Source organism: Vicugna pacos, chromosome 24 (genome assembly GCF_048564905.1).
Source record: "Vicugna pacos chromosome 24, VicPac4, whole genome shotgun sequence".
In the NCBI taxonomy this organism is placed as follows: domain Eukaryota; kingdom Metazoa; phylum Chordata; class Mammalia; order Artiodactyla; family Camelidae; genus Vicugna; species Vicugna pacos.
In genome coordinates this window covers 14335689-14355838 of record NC_133010.1, presented here as the reverse complement: position 1 = coordinate 14355838, position 20150 = coordinate 14335689, and the positions used below count along the sequence as shown (strand labels likewise).

The following is a 20150-nucleotide window of genomic DNA, read 5'->3' as shown; positions in this document are numbered from 1 at the left end:
CAGATTCATCCATATTGTAGCGTATGGTGTGGTTTCTTCTTTTTTGTGACTGAATGGTGTAGCTGCTGTGAAAAATGGTATGGACATTCCTCCCAAAAGTTTTAAAAACAGCTACTATATGAGCTAAAAGAATTGAAATCAGAATCTTGAAGAGGTATCTGCATTCTCGTGTTCATTGCATTATTCACAGCAGCCAAGAGGTGGAAACACCTAACTGCCCGTGATGGGTGGGTGGACAAAGAGAAGATGGTGCACACCCTCAAAGGAAGGGTGCTTCTTTCCTTTCGTTTCGTGATCTCCAGTTCCTTGTTCGTTTGAATAGCAGGTAAGAACCTGAGTTTACTTCTCCAGAAGTTCCAGAAATAGATCTCCTTTTATTTCTCCATTACTCAGTTTCTTTTTCAAGTCATTACTGAGTTAAGGAGGCAGAAAAATAAACCTCAGTCTTTTGGGGTTTTAGCTTCACTTCCCTTTTCCGGGGTTGAGTGTGTGTCTCAGTCACTCCGACAGAGACCCAGGGACACCAAGTGGGGACAGCGTCTGCCAGCTGGTCGTCATGCCACACAGGTGGTCACCAAGGCAGGTTCTACGCTTACTTCACAGTCACCTGAGTGCTTGAGACCTGAAATCTCTAGGTGTTAATTCTATGGCACATTGACAGAGCATCTAAGAAACACAAAAGGACTTAGTTGCGTAAATGGGATGATGGTTGGAGAATTTTTAAAAAACTATCAGAAAGAAAAACATGTTATAGAATTTTTGTATTATGAGCACAGATTTGGGGGGGGGAAATAAGTGTTTTTTTCTCCCTTCCTCTTTTTTTTCCCTAGATAAGCATAAACTTTTCCCTAAACAGAAATTAGATACTGTTTTGTATTATATTCAACTTTTACTATGTACAGGCAATGTTCTGAACGCTTTAAATATGTTAATTCATTTAATCAACCCCCCAACCCCGTAAGGTTGGTATTGTTATTTTGATTTTAAAGATAAAACTAAGACTTAGCGAGGGGATAAATAGCCTCTCTAAACACAACAAAGATAGTACTGAAGATCTGTTTCCATGCCAGTCTTAAGCACAATTTTGCAACATGATCACCTTGGAATAATGTAATCTCTAAAAATAGCAAAGACAAGAAATCAAATTAGCATTGTTTTATTACATCCTATATCTGTAAATCTTGTTTTATACATCAAATTTTTGCTTACTTTAACCTGCCATGTTTCTCTAAAAGCAAAGTAACTTCTTATAATAACAAAATTATAGCTCTGTTTAAAATACTGCAAAACCAACCTCACTGCGTTTTAGACAGATAGTAGCAGCTTCCTTATAAAAATAAGAAAAAATAATCTGTACACTTATAGAAAAGTTCAAAGACTGGGGAAAAAAATGAAAGCTTCCAAAAGATATTTTCTTTCACACTAAAATAACATCATTTTTCACCTTACACATAAGGAAAGAAGAATATGTTAAAAATGTTTGCACTAAAAATAAGAAGCTTTAAAAGGAAAATTACTCTTTAAAATGTCTACATCTAAAATGCTAAATTTCAGGGGCAAATTAGAAAACAGAAAATGGAGCATCAAATAAAAAACTTTAAGCACACATCTGATTGAAGACCTCCCATCGCAGTGCCCAGAGGGCTGCGAAAGGGACACTGCGTTCCCCGGATAGCCTTGTTCGTTGGTCCTGCACAGCCAGTTCGGGCCCATCCCAGCAATGCCTTCAGAGTCAGCATGCAGTGAGCTCTCCTCTCTTCTCCATTCCACGCTCCAAAGAAGGTGAGGCAGGGACAAAGAGTTGGTGACACTTCACCAAAATTCAGTAGCAGCCACGCCTGGCCTGAGAAAAGAAGAAAAAGGGAAGGCCTGGCCTAGGACAAGTGAAGAAGCAAACAAGGTGACTTTTATTCCCACTGGCATCCCTTTGGTGGCCTCTCTCTTTGTCCTTGAAGGCCCAGGTTTTCATGCTGCTCTCTGTGCAAATACCCAACTCGGGCTTGCCCTCTCCCAAAGTCCCCTATGTACTCAAACGACCACATAGTCTTTTTCTTTCATGAATTCAAAATTCTTAATTCTTCTGTTATTTTAAAAATCCTCATAAGAAAACAAACTCATATAAAATTAATTCATACTGAAGGGTGATTGGCAGCACAGCACAATTTTTGGTCTAAACTTTCTTAGTGTAGTTTTCACAGTGTGGCTATGCTTTTTCTTTTTCTTCTCTTTGTTTTGTTCTAGGAGGATAATTAGGTTTATTTATTTACTTATTTTTTTTAATGGAGGCACTGGGGATTGAACCCAAGATCTGGTGCATGCTAAGCATGTGCTCTACCACTGAGCTATACCCTCCCACGTGGCTATGCATTTTTGAGACCTTACTCGGGCAACTGAGTAGAGAGAACTTCTTTTTGTGATCTAGTTGCTACCCAAAAGGAAAATAAAATTCCAGTAGTCCTCAGAGCAAATAACTAGGTGCTACCGATTTTTTTAGAGCTAAAAAATCCCACATAATTTCCCATGATCTTAGTATTCCATTTTTATCTACATGTGGAACAAGAACAGAATTTCTAGCCCAGATAGCCGTTCAACTATATTCAATCAAGTACAGCTACTATTAGTTGGACTAATATTTGGGAAAATATCTGTAAAGGAGAGGAGGTCCTTTATAGACCTTAATTCCAGTGCTATAGCATGAGATTTGCTGGTTGTCTATTTACTCATCAGTAAAGGAGGCAAAATCTATTTTAACATTTTAAACTTCTTGAACAGATAAGTAACAAATTGCTTTAAAATTACAAATTGGTACATAGCATAATTTGAAAATTTAGGAAAATTCATATGTATTCATATTCATATGTATCTATAGAGAGAGGTATAAATTGCATTTTGCAATATCCCTTTTGGAAACCTCCAGGATGTCTGAGAAAGACGTGTCTGATAGTAGCAGTGTGATATTATCTCTTTGTGCAGGTTTCTGCTAACGCAGTGAATTTGGCTTCCAAATTATTTAAAAAGTCAAGGCCATCTTCTTCCTGTTTTTCACTGCAGCAGCCCACAGAGCCAGCTGGAGACCCGCGTCCTTCGTAGTTGTACGTAAGGACGTAATCTTGAGATGGCATGCGGTCTTCATCCTGATTACACAGATGCAATTTCTGTAAAATAAAAAAAAAAGGATTGTATTACTGTTTTAAACACACTTAAACAGATGAACATAAAATATATTTTTTTATTTACCTTTTATGTTTAATTTTTAACCAGTGTGTCCTCTAATGGATTCCTACATACAAAAAATGCACAGGGTTGGTCTCTGTCACAGCCATACCACAAGGTCAGTATATCTTACATTTCTAGTAATCCATTCAAATAAAAAAAAAAATGATGCCTACACATGTTATATTTAAGTACATTTAAATCACTATTAAATTCTTATCCCTAAATTTTATATCTGGAGGTCAGGCTAGTTCACAAAATGGTGACAACATGCATTGTGGTTAGACATTTGAACTTGGATGGTGAAACAGCCCTGATTTTGAGACAGAGCTTGGCTTTACCTACTGGCTACATGACTTTGAGCAAGTTACTAGACATCTTTGAATCTCTGTTTCCTCATTTCTAAAACAGGAATACAAACAATGACTACCTCACAGAATCATTATTAAATGATGCAATAATAGCACTTGAAAAATACCCTTATTACGTTCAGCACATGAAACATGGTCAATAAATGTCTACTACGATCTCAATTATATGCAGATATAAAGTGGGTAAGGATTAAAGTATTGTCTTCAGAATCAAGTTTCCAAGAGAGCCACACATGGCAAAATTAAAAGATGCACCAAAAAAAGTCAGTGAAATTTAAAATAGTCAGGATAACCCACATTGCAAAAACCCACATTGCAAAAGCATTGGAATGGAGGCCATGCATTTAGCCACACTTATCCTTGCTGTTCGTCACTGGCCTATCTGCCTACTTGTCCAACTCCTGAACCTCCCCCCTTTCTTACCTGTGTTCCCATTCCCTCCCCAAACCAGTGCTTCTTTCCTTGGCTTATGTTATCCGGTGTCTTTCTTCATGACCATTTAGCCTCACATCCCATGACTTGCTGATGTGCACAATGAAGAACACTTTACCTAAGACTGCTTCTTAAGCTTTGCTCCTGCTCAACCTGATCTTACATGAACACTGACTGTCTAGAAACAGAAAAAGTATTAACACTTGAATTTGATTTAAAAAAAAATGCTATGGACCTATGATAACCTACAGCCGTGTCACAGAATGTTGCCCACTTGCAGTCCATCAAAGGGCTTCAGGGCTTCTGGACCAGTGTTTGTGTTAAGTGCACTCATGTTCTCTGATAAAAGAAGTGAAAACTTAGTACTGGAAAGAACATATAATCCCGTGGCTTTCTACTCAGGCTGCACATTTGAATGACCTGAGAGGCTTTGAAAAAACTAAAAGCCAAACCAATTAAATCAGAATTTTTCAAGGTGAAGCGCGGGCATTAATATTTTTTTAAAGCTCCCCAGGGAATTTAGATGCCTTGCCAGGACTGAAAACCCCTTATTGAATCCTTTTTTCTTTCACACCCTTGCTTTCCTCTGTATTAGAAAACACTTTATATTTGCATGGTGTTTTTCACATGAAAAATAGTTCCTGCAGGTCATATTTTTTAATGTTCATCATAGAATTGTATACAGATGCTTTGTTTTCACAGAGAAATGCAGATTGGATTGGGGGAGTTTTGTAATTGTGAAGGATGAGATTTGTTTTTCATATTCTTCTGTATTAAAAGAGTTTGTGAGATAAACACACACCTAAAAATGAAATGTAACTTCAGTGAGGGACAGTAGAAGCCTCCGATTTTCACAAGATTTTAGAAATTAAGATAAATATGACAGATTAAATAAAGTCTCTCTGCTGTTAAATAACGTAACAAAATCAAAGAGCAGAGGCAAAAATAACCAGAGATTGAGAAAGAAAGGATACATTGAAGAACATGGTAAATCAGTTTTGAAAATACATGTTAATCTCAATTTCCTAGGGTACTCCACTTGGACATTTAAATTATAGAGTCAAAACACTCAGGGAAACTCACTTCACCGAGACGGGGCTGAGTGAAACTGTACCACTCTGAGTAAGTGTGTCTGGAGTTGTCCGTCTCCACAGGGCCTCCCCTGCAGGACTCCAGGGTGTGATGCTGCACGGCCGCCCGGCACGACTCCAAGGTCTGGTGGCCTCCTTTTATCATCTCAATGGTCTCCTGGCCTCCGTTTTTGACTCCTGACCCTATAGTACCACACAAGCCTTGGCTAGAGTTGTTGACTGTCTGGGTCATAAACCCATTGGCAGAACACTGAAATGAAATAAAATAAGACGACTCACATTGGGAAGAAATGGATTCCAAGTAAAGTCAATGGAAGGCAAAGGAGACAGTTTCTTTACTCAACCTTTTATTCATCCATTCATTCAACAGACATTTATCATTTTCCAATTAGGTGCCCAGTCTAGGGAGGCAAAGATAAAGACATGGTCTCTCAGTGGCCCTGGAAGCCCTTATTGCAATGGGGCAGAAAATAGACAATTACTTTAAGAATGTGATTACTCTGATATATAGATGAACACAAAGGCAACCAATAGAGGAGGAGCATTAAAATTCAAACCCAGGGAGAGTAAGCAGAGCAAACTGGGCAAACGCTGAGCTGAGGGAGTCCTGCTGAGAAACGGGAGGAGGAAGGCACTGCCCGCAGTGGGGGCCGGGGGCAGAGACACACAAGGTCCTAGCCCACCTTCAGCGTGTTGAGAATGGCTGCCACAGCGAGTCCAGAGACAGAGAGAGCGAAGGAGCTGGAGAAGTTCTAACAGACAGGAGGACCTGAAGAGCCATATGCCATGCTAACCATTTTAGACTACCTTGAAGACTATGAGGACTCAAGGGTGTTTAATAACAGGAAAGGGATGTATTTTTTAAAAAATCATTCTAGGTACTAATGCGAAAGACAGATAAGAAAGAGACAAGTTTAGTGTCATGGAAATCAGGGAGGTCATTGAATCATTTTAGGTGACAAAACGAAAAGGATCTAAGCCAGTCGAGGCAATAATGTGTAAAAGAAGGGGATGGAGTCCATGGAGAGCTTATCGGTGGTGAGGTGGATAAGGCAGCAAAGGGAGGAGTCAGGAATTATTCTGATGTGTTTTGCTTGTGCAACTAGATAGATAGTGTAATTCACTGAAACAGGAGAGAAGGACACACTTGTGGGTAGGAGGAGGGTGAGCCCTTTGATTGTGGATGTGGTCACTTTGAGAAACATGTGGATATCCAAAGTGAGCATATGAATATGTGGTCTGGAGCTCAGGTGAGAGAGCAGACCTGGAACTGGAATTCTGGGAGGGGGGAGCTGAAGCCATGGGAATAAATGATATCACACAGAGAAAATCACGGACTGAAAGAAAAGAAGGCTAAGATTAGACTGACCAAAAAAAAATCATGTTTTAAAGAGGGGGATAAAGGAATTGGAGCTGTGAGAGAATTAATCTGGAATAGCCACTGAGATAATAAGGAACTAACAAGGCATGACTCTGAAGCCAAACCAAGAGAGGATTACAGTAAGGGGGTCAATGATGTAGAAAAAAATCAAAGAACCGGTTCAGACAAAGTAAGCAGCACATGGTAAAAAAGTGGCCGGTGGTGATCTTTATCACAAGAATTTCCACGAAGAGCTGAAGGTACAGAAAGTAATGTCATAGGGAAATCGAGGAAAAATCTTTCTCTCGAAAAGTTCAGTTTCAAAGAAAAAAGAGAGCTGGAGGGAAACAGAGGAGGACAAGGAGTCAGGAGAATGTTTTTAAGTGGAAAAGACTTGATCGAACATTAACTCAGTGCTGGAACTTCACACCAGGTGAGTTTAGTGACAGCAGTAACCCCAGTGCGTTTGTTCTAATTACAAACCAGCAGTTTCACGACAAGACCCCGCTGTAATCGGGCACCGTTGTACCATCTTCTAATTTATTTTTATTTAACATGCAGAGTCTCTATCAAAACAAAGATCTGCAAGTTCAGATGATTTGCTGGATCTGAAATATACCTATACAAGTTATACGCACTGTCTCGCTGCCTTAGGAAAAAATACCAGAAAAGAGAACTGAAAAGTAGCCATTTGGTGGCACTGCTGCCCCACATTTTTTGCTTAGGTTGTTGCGACCGTAAAATTCTATTACCCTCCCCACCCCACCCCCCAAAAGAACCAAAACCAAAACAAACAAAAAATTCCTGATCATCCAATCTCCTTGATGGTGTATTTGTGTCATTATAAATGCAAGTTCAGGAGCATACGTCTAAGCTAATGGAAGGAGAACTGAAAATAAAGTTAAAATCAAGGCTGAGCCCACAGTGCTGTTTCACATTCCCTCTGGTCTCTGTTCCTTCCTGCCCACCTCCAGGTGCCTTCCCAGGTTTATCTTCAGAGGGCATCCACAACCCCCCCCCCGTGTCAATATTTCCAGATTTACTTTTCCAGTCCTGATTTTTCACCCAACTCCTAACCCCATCTGAATGCCTTTGACTTAAACTCAGATCCAAAACTAACATCATCACCTTTACTCACTACAGTAAAATGAGTTTACACATTCACTGTGACATTTTGTTGCATTTTTGTAAAAAAAAAATACACCTAAAATTATATTCTGGTAAAAGTTAATAATTTTAAGTCCTTTTAAGGAGTGTTCCTGACAGAGAACAGGTAAATAGGAGTATGTCATGGTGACATGGCCAGTCATTGTCACCGGCTCTAGCATCAAATGGCAAAGAAGAAATATAAAGTACAGTTCAATCATTCCATCCTCAGATATAAAATAAGAACCGAGTGTGAGTCAAACACTGTTAAGGGGACTGAGTCTACTCTCTGAATGGAGAGATAATTACAGGGTTCCACATGCGGACGTGGCCAGCACAGATGGACTGATTTTTGCCTGATGGTGGGGAGGAAGTGAAAAAGACAGTCGATAAGAAAAGCACCTTCACCCTGAGACAGAGAAAAGGCTTGATGCAAAGTCACTGCCCCTGGCTGTGGCTTCTGTCACACTGACTCCACTTTCTGTTTTGTTGCTTAAAAGTAAACAATCTTATCATTTATCCATTTGAAATATGTCTTATCCATCCCTGTTTTAATATTCCAATCACCGTTATCCTAATAGAGTTAATCTCATGTGAATCTACCAAGAGATCCGAGTCCTTCATCCTCCCCGTTCCTAACGTCCTCGCTGGTCACCCTCCAGGACCAGCATCACCCCGCTCGCACTCTGCCACTTCCGTGCACAAAAGCCTCGACTGGTTCTCCCTGACCGAGAGAATCTGACCAAGTTAAGGACCAGCATCACACCGCTCGCACTCTGCCACTTCCGTGCACAAAGGCCTCGACTGGTTCTCCCTGACCGAGAGAATCTGACCAAGTTAAAAATATAAATTAACTCCTAAATTTTGAAATAACTTCATAAGGATGAGTTAAACAAATGATACTCAGAGATAAATACTCATTAAAGAAAAATTACTCACCACCTTATCATCTCCAGGTGCTTCTGTGTTGGATATAATTAAGTTTTGCTGTGCCAGATCTTCAGGAAAACCCTTTCTTTTTTTGGCACTAAAAACTCCACATACTAAAGTTAGCAATACAGCTGAGTTAAAACAGAAACAAAAACAAAGCTTAACACGCATAAAATAAAACAGTCATCTTTTATGTCTTATTACCTAAGGTGCACAAGAGGAAACTGAAGTCATTAAGCACAGTATACATGAATTACCTTGCTCTTTCTAAATTAACAGGCCATGATTTAGCTTAGATTTTAAAATTTAAAATGATTATATGTATATTTTAATTATAGCCCTCTTTAAAAATTTGAATTCCGCCCATCATTTTAAAGTATTTTGAATCATGAATTAAACAGTAATTAAAAAAAATCAATGGCATTCATTTAAGGCAAAGCCTTTAAAGAGATTTATTGATTCTCGAAAGAGTGGCTTGCCTACATGAAAATATAACAGAACAGACTTTATTTCCCAGAATAGATTTATCTCCAAGTGTCTTTATTCAACCTACTTTGTGTTTTGCCTATTGAGAATTTTCATTCCACATCATAATTGTGGGAGGTTGAAATATGTGATAATAAAATTAATAGCAACAACGGGTTTTTACAGTGTTGTACAAGGTTTTACGATACTCTACAAGCCCCACTACCAGACTAAAGCCCCAAACCCAGCCCACTGTGTCCTGAGCTGTGTTTTTTTAATATTTTAAATGACTAAAAAATAAAAAGAGTAATAGTTTATTACATGTAAAAATTATATGAAATTCAAATTTTGGTGTCATAAATAAAGCTCTCATGGAACACAGGCATGTTTATGGTTTAAATATGCTCTGTGGCTGCTTTCTTGCTAGAAGGGCAGATTTGCTCAGTTACAGCTGAAACCATATGGCCTGCAAAGTTTAAAATATATAGTAACTGGCCCTTTATAGAAGAAGTGCGCCAACCGCTGGCAGCTCTGTGCAGCCGCTTGTTACCTTTCTGGTTCCCTCTATTATCCCTCCCCTCATCCACTGCTCCGTAGCCACACTGGTGCCCCGCCATCCTTGACTTCTCCAGACATTGCCTCACTTCAGGGCCTTTGAGTGCCTTTCCCCTCTTCCAAAAAGCATCCAAAATAACTTCTCAGTTAGGCTAGCCTAAGCATCTATTGAAAATTGCAGTCACCAGCACCCATCCCTACACTCACCCACATGCACTCTGTAGCACTGCAGACCCTAATTATTGTGCTCAATTTTTCCCCTCTACAGCATTTAATTTACTAATTAGTTTACTGCCACAAGGCAAACTGCTTTTGCCTGCTCTGTTCATTGGTGAATCCCAAGCATCTAGATAGTTTCTGACTTACAGTAGGTGTTCAATATATATTTATTTGTTGAGTTGATGAAAAATAAGAAACACTTAACTAGAAATCTACCATGTGCTGTTTTAAGCTCTGCATTGCATTAACTCAGTGAATCTTCAGGGCTACCCTATACTACAGTTATCCCCTGGTATCGATGAGGAAGCTGAAGCCGGTGAAAGAACTTGCCCCGGGTCACATGGCTTGCAAATAATAGAGCTGGGGGTCCAAACCCAGGCAGTCTGGTCCGAGTCTTGCTCTGAACCACTACTCCTACCATAGAGATAATATAGGCTGATGGATTGGAAGGAAATAAAAAGAGAAAAAAAAAATATGGTGCCAGGACTACACAGCTGGCGAGGAGGAGGTTAACAGAATGTAATGCTGGCCAAGAGACACCTGAGAAGAGATATTACTGGGAGCTGAACATCTCCCGTGAGTCTGTGGCTGAAAAGTGAGAAGACGCGAAATGAAAAGTGGCTTTTAGTGGACGTGCCGATGGCAGAGGTTTCAGAATGTTTGATTTAGCCCTAAAAGAGATAGTATACTAGGACCAAGCAATAAATGCTGTGTTTTGACAAATTGGCACATTCCAAGGAATTTTCAACAGTTCTGTCCAAGTATGAAGTCTTTTATCTCTAAAAGGATCTTGCTCCCTTCCTTTCACAAAAAATACTCAATCAGAGCTCAGACAATAACAACACAAAAAGAATTTGTAAGGGGGACGCACACCTGATGGGTGAGCGGACAAGATTTCTTTTCAAAGATCTCTTCCTGCACTCAGATACTCAGCTTATATTTTAAGTTTAGTAAGTAAAAGGACTTACAAAAAAGTAACGCTATGCCCAGAAGTATCGCAAGGATCGCCCATTTGCCGAGCGTCACGCCTGCGCTCCGGGCAGTCGCACGGCATTGACTTGGATGAGTGCAGTCACAGAGATTCACTCTCAAGATTTTGGTTGCAGATTGACCCGCTCTATCCTTTACAGTAACAGGGACATAATATTCTTGAAATTCAGCATTTTTCTGATATGAGAGACGGGCGGCCGTATCTGAAAGAAAATCAAAGATACACATTTTTTAATGAACGTTAACATTTGTTAACATTCCCTTAACGCTTGTTCCACAACACTTGTTTATCAAGGTATTATTCTCAAGCAACCACCTGCCATGTGGAAATGAATAAAAGGGGATGACGATCTCCCACTTTTTCAAGCACTAATATATGTTGCCCATTGTAACTTTTTAGAAGAGAGGCTTAAAAAAGTAATTTGGCATTGGACTGACCCAGCAGCATTTCAACAATATTTATTGTTCCCTTATCTCTTCCCTCATCTACAAACTAATGATGCTAGACTGGCTCTTGACATACACTTCAAGCATTTCCCTACATGCCTGCTCATGGTAATCACAGAGAATTAACACCAATAGTTACACACAAAAGATGTCTTATGTTCATATTCTCTTATCCATTTACCTTCTCGTACCTGTCCGTTATCCTTATTATAAAGTCATTTTTCAAAGCACAATTGACCTTTGATTATTAACGCCTTCCCTGTGGAAGTAATCTCTAAACCAGAAAGCTAATTAACATCACCCAGGCTAGCTGCAGGCTTACGTAAACACAGACATATCTATATCATAACCATACACATTTTTATCAACTGTGATAGTTCCCCAGTGGTCTTGTGACCTAATTTCAATGAGTTTATCATCAATTGACCAAAAGCTCCACACACTTTCAATGGCAATTATAGCCTTTTGAGTTTTGCAATAATTGAAATGACAGAGTAGCGTTATGCACCTCCTGGAAGTCATCTGTAAATGCTAAGCCTTTTTCTTTCTTTTTTTAAATTGAACTATAGTTGATTCCAATGGTCCATTAGTTTCTGGTGTACAGCAAAGTTATTCAGACATACACCTATACATTATTTTTTCAGATTCTTTTCCATTATAGTTTATTACAAGATATTGACTGTAGTTCCCTGTGCTGTGCAGTAAGATCTCATCATTTATCTCTTAACTGCACTGTTAGAAATGTTAAGAACCTCAAAAATTTTTGGCTGCACCTCATACCCAGAGCTGCCCAGAGGCATGTGAATTACCACGAAGGTTTGTTTGGAACTTTTCAGGATTATAATGTGTCTAAAGTAAAATGCTTCAGATCCCTCTCCTCCGTCAAGACCATAAGCTGAGCCATAGGCACGTCTCACTCATTCAGACAGTGCGGCAGCCTCTGCCTTTCCTTGCCCTTCCATTCCACCCTCTTCAAATTGTCCCCCTGATTGTTACCAACGTCACTTTTTTAGAGACATAAACTTGAGACAGCACTGCCTTGCTTACACACTCCCAATGTGCACCTGCTCTCACCTACTGAGTAGAATTCGGTCTCCACAGCTGCTACATATGGCCCTTCACCCCAAGGTTCTTCCTCCCACCCAGTCTCTCGGCCTTCCTACTAACACCGTCTAAACTCTAACAACACTGATTTACTTTTTTCCGCTAATATTTGCCTTCTTTTGTGTATATTTGTTAATCAATTATTGATTAAACAAACATTTATTTAGCAGTTTGTATCTACTAAGCACTAGGCGAGGTGCTGGAAATACACAGAAGGATTATGAATGTCCTGAGAAACCCATGTATTAGAGGAGAAAAGTAAACACATAATAATACAACACGTAGACTACACAGAGATACAACAGGTAGATAGTAGGTCCATAAATATTATGAATTAATATCAGGCTAAGAAGTGGGGAGGTATTCTAGGCAGAAGGAACAGCATATGCAAAAGCCCGGTTGTATGAAAGAGTAAGACATAGTAACAGAACAGATGTGAAGTGTGGCTGTCACATGGGAAGCCACACCCCCCGAACCACTATTGTAGGAGGCCAGACTGAAGGCTTCAGTGCCAGGCCTCTGTCCGTATCCCACCATGTTTCCTTCCAGAATATTAAACAGTGCTTATCCCACACACCCAGAGTCCTCACTTCCAGAGTTTGCTTACACTAAAATTTAAGCTACTCATCTTCTGTTCTTTCTTCATCTCACGAAGTGACTTTGAAAACATAGCAAAAGCAATTTGCTTCAATGATAAGTTGCCCAATAGTTCAATAGGATCTTTTTGTCTTTGCTGCAAACGTAAATTTTGCCATCATAAAAATTATGACTTCTTTCATTTTATGTACCATATATACCACAGGCCCCCTCTGATATTTGCAAAAGGTAAAGATAGTCTTCTAAAGTCGGTTAATGAGAATCAATTTTACATTATGCTTCATGTGCATAAAGCAGCAAATTCATCCTCAGTGATTTCAGAGCATATAAATCATTATTTTTGATGAAATACCGTTAACTCTGGTGAGGGTCCATATTCTGTTGACTGCCGGAGAAGTGTCTGCCAAGACGAAATAAAATGGAGCCCCATTGATAGGCTCGTCAGGATCAACGGCTGAAATGTCAGTGTACTCCATCTTTGGTTTGCAAATTACTAGATAATTTTGAAGTATTTCTGGTGGGTTATCATTCACATCTTCAATGTTAACTGCAAGTGTTCCGGTACATGATCTGCCATCTAGGAGGAAAGGAGAGAACTTTAGTGTAGTTCATAGTCTCTTTTACAGTTTCTTAAGAAAACAAAATCAACTAGATTCTCTATATGATGTATGGGTTTTTTATTTTAAAAAACTCTGATAATTAGAGGAAATGGTAAATAAAAGCACAGATGGATACACCTGCCCATAGACCTTTTACCAGAACGATTACCAAAAACTAAACATAAATGTCTAAATTTCAAGCTGTTTCTTTGGGTTCCTTTTGGTGTAGCCATTAAGGAAAAGTCAAGTGACTACAGAAAAGCTATTCTACTCCTGGCACACATTTAAACCACCTGGGCAGATTTTTAAAATATATGATACCCAGGCTCCCCAGCCAGGGATTCTGATTCACTTGGTCTAAGGTAGTGTCTACACCTTGATTTTTTTCTAAAGGGTCCCAAATCATTTTAATACAAAGTCATGGTTGAGAAACTCTGGGTTATTTTAAGAAACAGAATTCAAGGAAAGGATACTTTTAACTCCACAGTCAGCTGAGCTATTTAACAGCTCAATTTAAATTGGCATAAAGAGATCTAGAAGAGCCTGGTGAGACCATTTCATCTAGTCCCAGACTTAAGCTTCGCCTCTGTCCTCTGACATGGAGCTCTATGAGCATTTAAGGTCTCGCCATGCTAGGGATATAAAACTAAATAAGGTGTGGTTCCTTGTCACCAAGCAGTTTTCATCTTGCCTGAATGATTAAGAGAAATCAAAACAATCTTTGATTTCCAAAAAGTCCATGTAGTTATCAGAAGAGTAATTCTGCACAAGAACAACTGCAGTTTATTCTCTTAATTCTTTAATAACATACCAGGTTACAACTTGTATTTTACCTTGATCTAGTGCCAGGACTGTAATATTATACAAGTCATTTCTGGGAGTTGCAGCCTCCCTGTCCAAGGTTTTGGAAGTTTGGATTGACCCTGAAATTTCATTAATGGTGATCCACCCTTTAGGATCATGCAATATCTTGTACCTGTTCATAAAAAGTAAAAGTAGTCTTTAGCACTATAAAATGTATCGAAATAAATTACAGTCTCAATTATTACAAATACATTGTTAGTATGTGGTTATAAATTTCTTTTTACCGTATACCACTGCTGGTTCTATTTTCAGGGTCATGTGCCTTATAGCCATTCATCTTTGACCCCACTGCGGAGTTTTCTTTAATCTGTACATATTGGACTGCAGGGCTGCATTCAGGCCCCTCATCCTGATCCTTCACGTGAACTGTGACCAAGGCCCTGTTCATGGTTGTCACTCTGAGTGCAGCATCTCTGGTAAATGGAACTTCATTGTTTACTCCAATTTCCAGGACCACTTTCTGGTTTTCTTCATAATTCAGTGGCTTTAAAAAAAAAAAAAGGACAAATATATCAATATCCGTGTAAAATACGTTTGATATTTTAAATAGCACGTGAATTTTGTCAATATGAACAGTGCTGCATTTAGCTGACGTTGACTTTTAACCACTGCTCAAGAGAGAGATGATTCTTCATTAAGACTTTTAACAAGAGTGATCTAAAAGTTTCTGCAGGTGGTTTTATGGAGCGGTGAAAAGCAGCTCTGAAATATTTGTATCGTTTATTCTTACTGAGGACAATTATTCTGAACCTGAAGATAGTGGAAAAACATGACAGTGTCCCTTATGGCCCTGCTTAGAGCCCTAACAGACCACCCGAGGGTCTTCTGATGCTCAGAGAATGTGACTTTGACCTACTATTTACCATTAATGACAGCCCGGACATTTTACAGCTCTCATAAAATTAGATGTTGACTTAAAACTGAAAAGGTGCAATGACTTTATTTTCTCTCTGATAGAAAAGATATTTCAAATGTTTGTTTTAATTGTCCTATAAAGCACATAACTGAGAATTTTTATTTCAGATTTTCCTTCTATCAAAATCCATACAGGTTCTCATTTCTTCTTTGGAATCTGCTTTGTCTTTTTGCTGATTCTCCCAGTGATTAGTTAAGTCAAACTTTTCCCTGGGTTCACTCTCTATTTTTAGGAAAACTATATTTTTGACAATTTGAGAATTATACTTTGGCATTTTCTATAGTTTATCCAATGAAACTCTCACAGTGCAAATGCAGGGGAGTAAAAAAAAAAGTGATGTGCTTAATGATACTATTATTATCATCATCCCCATTTTACAGAGCAGGGAATTGGAGAAAAGGACGTAAATTGGTTTTCCCAAGACCAAAAGAGACTCATTTGAGCGGGAGTTTGAAGCCACGTGGTCTGGTTGGAGTCCATTTTCCTACCACAATATAATCCTCCTGCTTAATTGGTTCACCAGCCTCCAAAAACTTTTAAGTCAATTCTTTGATGACAGTTGATCTTTATACAGCAAACGAAGCCAAACCCATAAAAAACCATTTTACACCGTACTACAAAGCCAAAGAACTTTCTCTTTGCTTCTCTTTCTGCTTATCAAAATAATCATTGGCTGAACATTGAACAAAATCAAACCTGATGAGTAAAATTTTTTTTAAACCTGCCTCCACATCTAGGTATTATCAAGCTGAGTTACTAATACCACAAAAAGTCCAAGAAGAAGTCGAGAAAATTTCTGAATCTTAGAATCAACAAAATGTACATGAACCTGTTTTTAGTTCTTTTAGTAATATCACAGAAACTGGGGCATCAGTGGGAAAAAAGATGAATATCTGTTTATTTGTTGCTAATGAACACTATCTCACAAATTGCATGTGTTGCTACGGTCATGCTGGGAGTCAGAGCATCTGCTGGCAATGAGAAACGGATGGAAATTTAAGAACCAGCTGCTGCCCTGGAGGTGCAGTTATCTGATCTAGAGTCATTTGCTAAGAGCCCTAGAGATTCTTTAGGTAATTTTTTTGAGGTTCAAGCTGGATATTGCCTCAGTGGCTTAAAACTCTCCGAGATTAGAAAGCTGGTGGGACAAAATCAATGATTAATGAAAAAAATATGAATTCTCTTCAACCACAGGGTACCATCTTGTTTCATCAATTGAAAAAAAATTGTTTAAAAATATCCCATATTTGCAATAAGATGCTGACAGCTCCCTAGAAAATGTATTGTGGTGGAGATGGAACTGAGGCCCCTCGAATGCTGAGAATGAAGGCTGTGTCTTCCTCACTCAGCCCAGGCGCGCTGCTGCTGGTTTTCCCACCAGCAATCTAATCTTGAAGTGGAAAGAAAAGACTGAGATGGAAAGATTCCCCAGGACTCAGCTGCTCACACTCTACAGTTTCAGGAGCGCTATCTGTGGAAAATTAGAACATTCTTCCCAAGCACATGGTATGACTTCTAAAAATATAATACTAATATCCTATAGCTTACCGACTGCTTGCATTTTCGTTATCGTCCTTGAATAGCTACTAAGGAAAAGAGGAGGCGTAAGGGGAAGAGGACCCCTCGAAACTATATTTCATCCTCAACACCTTTAAAAGAATCAGAGCCAGGAATATATGAGACAGGGAGAGAATGAGAAGAAAAATGAGCTTCTAAACTATAGCATGTAAGGAATAGTTAAAAGAATTGGGAATATTTGTCCTAGAGAAGGTAAATCTCAAATGGACATAACAGCCTTTTCAAAGGATCAAACCTGTTCTGCACAGCATCAGAGATAAAACCTGATCCAAAGACACACATTACAAGAATAATTTAGGCACAATAGAGGTAAGGACCTCTGAGAATCAGAGCTCTCCAGACATGGAATAGGCTGCTAATGGAGACATGGAGGTCTTTCCTTATGATCGAGAATGTTCCACCATACACTAGGTAACTAATAGCTAGTAACAAAATTACAGAAAAAAGGCAAGCATTAAAGCAGAGCAGTTGGACAAAATAGAGGAAGTTCTCTTCCAAGCTGTAAAGTCTATGATCTGAGACTATTTAGCTGATTAAAGCATTGGTTGCTTAAAACTTGTCACATTGTCAATTGCTCATCATTACCGTACCTTTACAACACATAGGACACCTTCATTAGTTTCTTTGTCTGTACTGATTTTGAAATGTCCATTTTCATTGCCCTTTAAAATAGTAAAATTGGCTCTCCAGTTGGCAGTGTTAATTAAATCCTTATCATCTATAGGTATTCGTAAAATCTCCACATCGACTGTATTTTCCTCTACTGATGCTTCGTACTGAAACAGAAAGAGCTCGTTAGAAACTTACTTTATAAAGAAAGTAAAATGTTTCTTCCACTCCAAAAATACTTGCTTTTACAGTTTTTGCCTAGATTATTTTTAAACTGTAAGTCACAAAGAGCATCGCTTTATTAAGGATTATCTTTTAAGTGAATAAAGAACTTTGTTACAAATGAAAACTAATGTTACGGCCTTCAACAAAAAGGAGGTAATATTAATACTAATATGAATAAATAAAAGAGAATTTTATGTCAGATATTTCATTGATTGATAAACTGAAATTGATGCTTCAAAGTATGATAAATATTCTATTAATCAGATTGAATAAATAAAAAATGACAATAGAGATAGATTTTGATGTTATCTACTTACAGCATTTTGTCTGAAAGTGGGTAAATTGTCATTTGAATCTTTCACTGTTATGATGCAAGTTGCTGTATTCATCAGTCCAAAAAACTGACCATCCATGTCTTGGACTTTCATTATCAATGAGTACTTGTCTTTAACCTGAAAACAAAGCATATATTTAATTCATCTTGAGAACCTTTGTTTAGCTTTATAAAGGAAAACTCAATTGTACGCACTTTAATTTGTGTGTCTCTATGCTTTTATTTGATTTCTCTATTTGCATATGGCCAAAGAATTTGGTAGACAGGGAGAAAGCTGAAAAAGTAGGCAGAGATTAAATTACAAAGACCTATACTAAGAATGTAGACTTAGCAGGTAATAGGGAAAAGTTTTATGGGAGTCGTATGGGGAACACAAAATAGGAACATCTGGGTTTTAGAAAAAATATTTTTGAAGGAGATTGAGCATAGTTTGGAGTGAGCTGAGCTGGAATTCAAAGAAACCAGTTAAACGCTCCAGAAATAGTACAAAACTGAGGCATTAGCAATGAGGATGAAAAGGAAAGGTGAGAGGAAAGTTTTTTGTAAGTAAGTTAGAATGGAGTCTGACTTGCTAACAGGTTGCACGCACAAGTTAATAGAGAAAGGGGGGCTGAGAATGCTGCTCTCAGGTGTCCCACTTGGAGGGACAGGCCAACACAGGTGCCGGGGAATCACTGACCCCCACAGGAAGCGAGTGCTTCTCTGAGGAAGTGAACACCAGCAAGGTGGGCAAGGAGGGGTGAAAAGAATGAGTTCTGCCTGGCATATACTGAACTGCATGTTCCTGTGAGAAATCTAAAGACAGAGGTCCAGAAGGCAGCTGGATGGATGACCCTTATACTGAAGGGGAGCTCATGGCCAGAAATACAGTCTGGGAGTCAGCGGTACAGACGGCGGTTGAAATTATGGCAAGAATCAGATGTTCTGGGAAAGATTAAGGATGAGCAGAGGCAGGGATGTAAGGAACAACAGCATTTCAAGCATGGAGGAAGTAAGCAGACTAAGCGAAGGACATGAGAATTAAGCTGGAATACTCAGTTGGGACCAACCAGTCATATACAAGAGGTAAAATAATATTCAATAGTATCAACTTTCATAAGCAGTATCTTTTTTTCTAACGCCTTCTAAACACCAATTGATCTGTATTTCAATTCCTCATGGTTTCTCTTACAGGAGGAAATATAAATAATATAAAAACAGGTAACATTGTCTTATGCATAAGTAAAATGAGCAACTTTTAATTCATAGGGTAGCAAATTATACTAAACGGAGTGGGGGTGGGTTGAACCCCCAGTTAAACAATATTGTACAGATTGTGAAAGTTACCTCTCGGTCCAAATAAGGAGACACGGTGGTGATTACGCCCGTGCTGGGATGCACAGAAAAGAGCCCAGGTGATCTTGGCGTCTGCTCCACAATGCTGTACTTCAGACGCGTGTGCATCGTGTCTGGTTCGTCTCTGTCCGTGGCACAAACCACTCCCACTGTTGTCCCTACATGTTTCAAAAAGAGTCTTAATTTCCAGAATTGCAAAATTCGTTTGGGCGTATCTACAATTTTCAAAAGATGTATTTCTCACCAGAGGTCTTCCATCTTTACATTGTACAGGTGAAGATGGCCTTAAATTTATAATATGAAACACTCTGATGCTGAGAATCAAGCTCACAGCTTAAAATATTTGATAGTAAATTTACTAAAAACTTATTTAATTGGCATCCAAGAATAATTCCAACACGTATTCCCATATATTGGAATAACTAACCTAGCTGGAGGTATAAACCATGTCTTCTAAGTAAATTAGATTTTTTTAAATTAAACTTTTGATTAATAGCTAAATTAAGGGTGATGTGGGGTGCAGTTGGATAAATGATCACGTTCACATCCCAGTCTGTCCTTTCTATGTATTTTGCTATTTCTTGATTTGCCTCAGCCTCTTGCACCAGATTGGTATCCACACCCCACTCTCCCTGGTCCCACTTAATTTTATTTCATACTGTCTACCATTCAGGGAGAACTTAAGTCAGCTCTTTTCTTCAGTGGGGGATTTTGGTATTTTTTCATCAGTATGGAAAGTAAGAATATTGCTCTGGTAAAGGATTTCAGGT

The 20150-nt window shown here is 38.8% G+C and overlaps 1 protein-coding gene across 3 annotated transcripts in view; it reads right to left on the bottom strand.

Annotated features, from left to right (window-relative positions):
• Positions 1-2209: 2209 nt before the first annotated feature.
• The window catches only part of DSC3 (desmocollin 3), a 35306-nt gene continuing 17365 nt past the window's right edge, over positions 2210-20150 (bottom strand). For 2 of the 3 annotated variants that reach the window (XM_072949065.1, XM_072949066.1), the window contains exons 7-16: positions 19372-19538; positions 18029-18163; positions 17468-17653; positions 14608-14867; positions 14353-14495; positions 13273-13497; positions 10751-10975; positions 8553-8674; positions 5100-5357; positions 2210-3155 (exon numbers count right to left, since the gene is read on the bottom strand). In XM_072949065.1, coding sequence (XP_072805166.1) covers positions 2958-3155; positions 5100-5357; positions 8553-8674; positions 10751-10975; positions 13273-13497; positions 14353-14495; positions 14608-14867; positions 17468-17653; positions 18029-18163; positions 19372-19538 — 1919 coding nt within the window. In that variant the 3' untranslated portion in view covers positions 2210-2957. Of the gene's footprint in view, positions 3156-3237; positions 3281-5099; positions 5358-8552; positions 8675-10750; positions 10976-13272; positions 13498-14352; positions 14496-14607; positions 14868-17467; positions 17654-18028; positions 18164-19371; positions 19539-20150 lie in introns of all 3 variants that reach the window. The other variant, XM_072949067.1, reaches the window with a different exon arrangement.